This window comes from Camelus dromedarius, chromosome 33 (genome assembly GCF_036321535.1).
Source record: "Camelus dromedarius isolate mCamDro1 chromosome 33, mCamDro1.pat, whole genome shotgun sequence".
Classification (NCBI taxonomy): domain Eukaryota; kingdom Metazoa; phylum Chordata; class Mammalia; order Artiodactyla; family Camelidae; genus Camelus; species Camelus dromedarius.
This window is the reverse complement of record NC_087468.1, coordinates 15,086,220-15,093,083: the sequence shown is the minus strand read 5'-3', so window position 1 is coordinate 15,093,083 and position 6,864 is coordinate 15,086,220. Positions and strand designations below refer to the sequence as shown.

Here is a 6,864-nt window from a genome sequence, read left to right as displayed (position 1 = left end):
GACTCAAGTCTTGGAGGCAGCCTTTCAGACAGCTTTGAGATTGTTCAGAAGAGGTATGGGAGGAGCCAGGATATAGGAGTTTTTACATCAAAAACCAGATAGTCTGAACACTGAAAGATGACTGTCAACTAAAGAAAGCCAGACAAGATAATAAATTTAGCACTTTTCAAGGTAAGGGAAGGTTCGAGTCTGGACTCACTGAAGTCATTCCTCTGATAAGCGCCTTAACAATCTAGGGCCAGTAACCTGCTTTTCTCCATCTGGATCCCCTCAGGGTGCACAGTGGGGGGTGGCTGCTGGCTTGAGGGCCACAATGTCCTTTATTTACTGATATGGCAGGCGACATTCTTCGTCCACGCTTAATTGACCAAAGGTGCCCTCCTGGACACTCTGGATTAAAAGCAATACTTCTTACACACACCAGAAGTGTGCCTGGCATTCTAACCGGCAGCCCGGCATCTGTTGGAGTCCTTGTGAGACAACACTGGGGCTGAAAGACCTTGACATGAAGGAAGCATGGGCCCAGGCTGCCAGGAGCAGAGGAGCTTGAGTTTGGCAGCATTGGTGAGATAGATAATACGGAGAAACAGGGCCTTGTCCTGTGGGGGAAATGGGAGCAGATAAACTGGACAATGGCTTGAGGAAGGAGAAACACTTTTGGACCTAGTGGGAGGTAAAAATGGAAACAGGAAAACTGTTGGAAAGCCCTTTTCCAAACTGCGTCAGGACAAGTACTTAAAACAGGATTAAGAAGTATGGTTGTGCAGTGGTCGCTGTACAAGAATACCCAGCTGAAGGTCCAGCTGGGTATAAAAATCCAGTCCACCCCCTGCTGGCCATACTCTGCGCCCCAGGACAAAGGAGTGCCTTTTTTTTTAATTTATAGAGAAGCACCACTTTCCTGCCCAGGTGTGTTCCCACTGGAGTAGGCACATTTTTCTCATCTGCCCGATGATGCTGTGAACTCTCAGCATTTCCTCCTTCATTAGAAGCTTTGCGATTCTTAATCAACACTTACTATACCCCACTGAGCTGGGTTTCCACTCCTCTCCAACCATCATCATGGGGAGGGCCTGAGCGGACCACTCAGGTTCTAAACTGGCTGTCCTTTCACCAAATGGTGGGCAAGACCAGCACTCCAGAGCCTTGACAAGGAGGCAGATTTTGGCTTAATATGGCCGTCTGAGTAGTCCCTAAAATAGGATGATTTTAGGCCCTTTATGGGTCACTGGTTGGGAGGAATTGCATTATCAGGTGAGAAGTTGGACCAAGTGTCTTTAAAATTCCCTTCCAGCTCTAATGCCACATGAGTCTAGTTGTTATGCTCCCACCAGGACAGTTCTTAAAATAGGCAGAACTAGAAACAAGATTCCAAGTGCTGATTCTGTGGTGCTGAGTGGCTTCAGGGCATGTAACCTTCAGTTCCCTATGTACACAAGTGATTTCACAACTCTTGGCAAAAATAGTATGTTTATTGGTTAAAAACAATACTGTATTTGAAAAGTACCTTCCTTCCAGGATTTTCAAATAATTCGCACAATTCACTTTATTCATCCACACAGAACATTGGAAATGAGAAAACAGAAGAATGTATGGCTTTTTATACATTTAACACAACACAACTAGTGCAACCGGCCTCGCATTCGGGTGGCTCCAAGAAGGTAGAGGAGCCATTCACTCTTTTCCCTTCTGGCATCACTCCAGCTGCTGGGGAAATTTGGGGCGGGTGCCTATGGCTTCTTGGTCATTTGATTCCGCAGGGACAGGACAGGAATTCAACAAGGGAGCTTAAAACGTTTCAGACAACTGTCAACATTCCACGGTGATTCTCCCCAAAGAAGGCTCAGAGGTAGCAAAGCAGTTTGTCCTTATTCTTCTATCTGCAAAGGCCTCACTGACATTTGTGAACCAGCTGGGGATCCCGACCCTACCATCCACGGACCCTGCCAAATGCACAGCAGGCTGGATGCTTGCCATCCCAGAGGGTTTCTTCCAGCTCCACGGGCTGATCTCTAGATGGCAGTGCCCCTCAAAGTGGGCCATGCAGAGGCTTGTCCACAGGGAGAGGCATTTGTTATTGACCATGTTGGTGATACGAGCTGGCCTCCTACTCACTCAGGACAAAAAGCTTTACATTCTTCTTTTCCCTTCTTGCATTACATTCTTCAAAGACTTCCATGCTTGCCAACTGGCTGGAACTCAAGCTTTAGTGTTGACTCTCACACAGGCCAAAGCCCCTGCAAATCCCAACTTTCTTCTATTTGTAACATCTCCCACTGCGGCCCAGGAAACACAAAGCCTTAAAACCCAAGGCTTACCCTCAGTAAGGGACGAACGCTGCATTTTGGGTGAACATGAGATGTGCCTGTCAGGCTACCAGACTTTCTTTTTCCCCAGCAGCTGGGAACACATCTAGTCAAATGAGTGTTGATTCGGAAGCAGCCTGCTGGAAGGCTCCAGCCAGTCTAACACTGTTGCCACTGCACCAAATAGCACATTCTCTTTGGGGCATCTCTAGGGCCTCTCAGAAATGCTCTGGAACATGCTCCTTGATGGCAAAAAGCTGATTTTTAAAAAGAGCTAAAAGACATTGGGAGGCAAGGCTGGCAAATAAACTGGAAGGGACCATCTTGGACTGGGATGAGGTGTGGCAGAAGCAATGAGTCTGAGCAATAAGGCTGTCAGCAGGCTGAGGGCCATCACTAGAGAAGCATTTCAGACACGCCTGGAGCAACAGCAATCACACCACCAAGAGGCCCGCTTGGAAGGACAATGTCTCACTTAAGTACCAGGCTTAGTGCTCTATAGTCATGTGGCTTAAATTAGCTAAGAATTAGAATGCTTTCTTGAGTGGGAAGTACTTTATATGCACTTGATAAGCCAAGTCCCTCAAGAAAAAGTTTACAAGCAAGATGTTCCCATCAGGCTCTTACCTGTGAGTGAGGACGACGTGACAAACACACAGGATAGGATAGGTACCCACTTCTCACAAAACAGGGATGGGGGCTAAAATTTCAGGGGCCATGCCCCCTGCCTCCTCTTCTGGTCTTGTTTCTAAGTTCTCTTAAGAAATCCAGAACCAGGCCATCCAGCTGTGAGATGATGAATCCAAAAAGTATTTCTAGGCTCAGTAACTGAAGGTTCCAGGGAAACCCTATCTCCAAGTCAGAAGATCAGCTGAAGAGCTGGAAGACTAAAGTGATTGGTCCTCTGAGCTGCAGAGAGACTGGGGACAGAGCATGGCATCATCTCCTCGACCCAGGAGGCTCCGGAGCATAGTTAGTTAACCGTGTAAGTCAAAAGGCACTTCCAGCCTGGCTGACTGAGGGCAGACTTTTTCCTTTGAAAGTAGGACTGAGCCCAGGACTGGCAGGTTTAAGGCATTTAACCTTGGGCCGGCTCTGTGGGTCAGAAGCACTCCAGTCCCTGGGTGCCTTCACAACCAGGCCCCTCTAACTTATCCATCTCACTCACCTTCCCAGCAAGCTGTGACCTGCTGCATTTTCATGATGTACTTAAAGTAGCTGCCTTGCCCCATTTCTGAGCTGGTAGATTTTCAGGGGTGTAGGGCACAAACCAAAAGCGCCCTCGAGTGTCCTTAAAGAGCAAAGCTGCTCTGAATGACCAGCCACACTGATCTTGAGACCCTGATGTGAAGAAACCTCTGGCGCAGGGGGACTTTGGCCTGAAGTCTCAGTGCTCACAGGCTCACTTAAACCCCAGACTTCAAGTCACTGGGGTCAGGCCCATTTGCTGGAAAACGGAAGTGGCTTGGAACTGCAGTGCACAGGACTTCTTACGGACTTCAGCCTTTAGCCTAACCCTGCATTAGGAAAAATGTTCACTTAGGTGACAGCAGTGATATTCCTGAGATCCTCAGGGTCTCTTAAGAGTTTATATACTCTTGAGAGGTGGGAAAGGAGAAAGCACAGAGGAGGGGAAGGGCAAGTGACAGAATCTTGTTTCACTTCCTCTGGGGTGATGTTCTGCACACCCCCCCCCCCCGACTAGGGTTCCAAACAGGCAATTATTGCTAATATTGAATTTCCCTTTGCATGTACGCTCAAGACTGTTACCACATTTGGAAACGCAGTTTCAAACTTGTGTTGGTAATTCCCTTTTAGCCTGAGCAAAAGGTGGTCTGTTCAGAGCTAGGGACAACTCTGGAAGCTGGAACTCTACAGTCTAGCCAAGGCAGGTTTTGTTGCAAGAAATCCTTGCAGTTTAGTTCCAGGATCATCTTTCTAAGTCCCCTTATCTAGACCCTGTGGAGCAGTGGGGTGTGAGAGAAACCTGCAAAAGCTGTGGAAGGGGAGGGAGCCATGATTGCAAGTGGGCCTCAAAGAAGATGCTCTCCCACTTGATTGGTAGCAGAAACACTGGGAGTGCTTGTCAGAAAGGTAGACCCTCCGGAGCCCCCCACGTCCAAAGTCCTGAGCAGCTGTAGGTGCATAGTCACGTTGGGAGGTGGGGATGGGGTAGAACTGATGGATTTGGAGACAAAAAGATGAGGGAAAGACAAGAAGAAACAGCTAAAAAGAAGATCTAGGAAAGCACAGACGGAAGTGAGCAGAAGCGTGGAAGAAAGGAATTATAACGAACACAGCTCACAGAGCTGGGCGGAGCAGCGGCGGCCAGGTGTCCTGAGGCATGGGATCTCTGTAAGAAAGCAGCACGTTGGCAGAAGGCTTCATGAACCGCAGCTCTCTCTGGAGTCTTGGCTTCCAGAACATCAAGCCAACCAAACAGAAAGCTCAAAAAATTCCAGAATATTAGTCTGGTCAAGTAGGCCAACACAAAAGAAAGAATGGCTACAAGGGACGTGGCCAGGTATGGTTCCTGCAATGCCCTTTTCCTGTGACCGTGGCAGCTTTCGGTGGGGGTGGGTGGGTCTCAAGATCAGCCCAGACTGGTCCTGGCACCTCCGAACTAGGGGCCAGCTCCCTGGGCAGCGAGTCCAGCCTGGTCAGTGTCGGCTCTGGCGCTTTGCAATCTCCTCCTGGATGCGCAACTTGAGGGCCTCTCGCATGGGTGGATCCAGAGGCGTGTGTGCTGATACCTCCTCACTCACCTTTCCTGGGTCATCATCCTACGTGGAGGAAGAGTCAGGAAGCTCAGGGCCGGGCCTGTTCTGGAAAGGCGACCAGCCCTGTCCCTAGACAACACTCTCACAGAACTCCGTCTGACTCACAACTTCTTGCCAGTGCCTGTCATTTCCCAGGTGTCCCCTGTAATAGTGACTCTTAACTGGGGCCATGAGCCCTCCCTGGTGCCTGATGAGAATCACTGTGTCACAGGAGCAAGTGGTGCTCAAAAGCATCGCCCAGCAGTCTGTGCTCCCATGTGGAGCAGACACTTCCCACCGGCCCTGAGGAAAACAGTGGCTCGGGGTCTGGCAGTGATTTCCACCACAGCCCAGGACCTTCAGGCTGAGCTGTTTCCACCAGGCGTACCTGATACACGATAACTGACGTGATGTCTCCGCTGTCTGCCTCGAATTCTAAGCAGAAGAGCTGATGGCCAGGAGGCTCTGGCTCAGAGCCGCCACTACTGCTGCTTTCACCGGACTCCTCACAGTCTGGGTTGCTTGGGTGGACAGAGCCATCTGGAAGGATGAACCAGAGTGACAGGGAAGCGGGGAAGGCTGCTGGAGCCCCTGCCCAGAGATGATACAGGAACACACACTGTAAAGAAAGCCCCAATCTTCTTACACACCCAGAATGTGTGTGTGTGAAATGTGCCGCCCATCAGGAGTCCTGCCCCTGGACCAGCACAGTCCTATCACGCAGTAGGCACACAACACACATTTGTCTACAGCATTGGAAGACAGTGGTGAGGCAGATAGCACTCTCCCTCGGTTCAAATCCAGGCTCTGCCATTTACTTCTCAGAGATCTCAGATGAGTTACTAAACCTCTCTGTACCTGTTCTTCTGACTGTGAAACAGTTCCCTTGCTATGGAGTCCTCTGGAAAGTAAATGAATTAACGTGCATAACGTCTAACAACGCTTTAAGGGAGTCTCAACAAATTTAGTCTCCTATCTTAACTACTGTAATCTCTGGGTCGCAGGGAAGCTGGGGGAAAAGGCTATTAACTGGGTTTGGGCCTCAATCCACAATTATGTCTTGTTTGCCTAGTGCTGTGCCAAACTTTTTCTTCTGTTAGGTGGTGAGAATACGAAAATAAAGTATGGTGGGGCAAACCAGCAGACCACTTCTTGCAGACTCCCAGGTATGTCCAGCAATAGCGATGCCTAACTTGAACCCTCCCTGTTTTGCGGGGAGAATCAACTGGGCGGCGATGGGGAGCCTCGAGGCGGATGTTGCGGGAAGGGACCAGATGAACTGAGCCTTGGGGGATAAGAAGGGTTTCTTTCCATATAGAAAAGAGGAGTGCGTCGAGGCAGAGGGCCTGGGGCCAGAGGAGCGCGGGGGCTCGAGGAGGCAGGCGGGGCGGGCGGCCTCACCTCGGTGGCGCGGCAGGTACACCTGCCGGTCGGGCTTTCGCGGCCGCGTCGGCGCGGGCGTGTGCCGCCTCCTCGCCTTCTCCTTGGCCGCCTGCTTCACCTTCTTGTCGTAGTCGTCCCTGCGGGGAGCCGAGCGGGAGTCAGGGGCGGTCGGGCCGGGCCGGGCCGGGCCGGGGGTGGCGGCAGCGGCGCGGGGCGGGGCGGTACCGAGCGAGCTGGTTCCGTCGGATGTGGTGCAGGAAGCCGTGGCTCATGTCGAGCCGCCCGCCGGGCTTGCAGCAGAGGCCCGGCCCGGGACCTGGCGCCCCTTCCATCTGGAGCCCTGGGTGCGGAGCCGCCGCCGCCGCCGCCGCCGCCGCCGCCGCCGCCGCCTCAACGGCTGCAACGGCGCTTCTCCC

The 6,864-nt window shown here is 51.4% G+C and overlaps 1 protein-coding gene across 2 annotated transcripts; it reads right to left on the bottom strand.

The window, feature by feature from the left end:
• Positions 1-1,453: 1,453 nt before the first annotated feature.
• C33H2orf68 (chromosome 33 C2orf68 homolog) lies at positions 1,454-6,836 on the bottom strand. 2 transcript variants are annotated; one of them, XR_010378835.1, is made up of 5 exons: positions 6,674-6,836; positions 6,467-6,585; positions 5,454-5,605; positions 4,612-5,089; positions 1,454-3,823 (listed from the first exon to the last, which is right to left on the bottom strand). XR_010378835.1 is itself a non-coding variant. In XM_064481948.1 (4 exons), exons 1-4 carry the CDS (start codon positions 6,778-6,780, stop codon positions 4,967-4,969), a joined length of 501 nt encoding a protein of 166 aa, XP_064338018.1. In that variant the 5' UTR covers positions 6,781-6,836; the 3' UTR covers positions 1,454-4,966. The 2 variants fall into 2 exon arrangements, 1 of the variants encoding a protein (XP_064338018.1); XM_064481948.1 differs by having other exon boundaries at positions 1,454-5,089.
• Between the last annotated feature and the right edge of the window lie 28 nt (positions 6,837-6,864).

Coding starts and splice junctions, on each gene's coding strand:
- C33H2orf68 (XM_064481948.1), bottom strand. CDS start 6,780: ATGGAAGGGGCGCCAGGTCCCGGGCCGGGCCTCTGCTGCAAGCCCGGC. Junction 5,606..6,466: donor GTACCTGCCGCGCCACCGAG/GTGAGGCCGCCC, acceptor TCATCCTTCCAG/ATGGCTCTGTCCACCCAAGC. Junction 5,090..5,453: donor CGTCAGTTATCGTGTATCAG/GTACGCCTGGTG, acceptor TCCTCCACGTAG/GATGATGACCCAGGAAAGGT.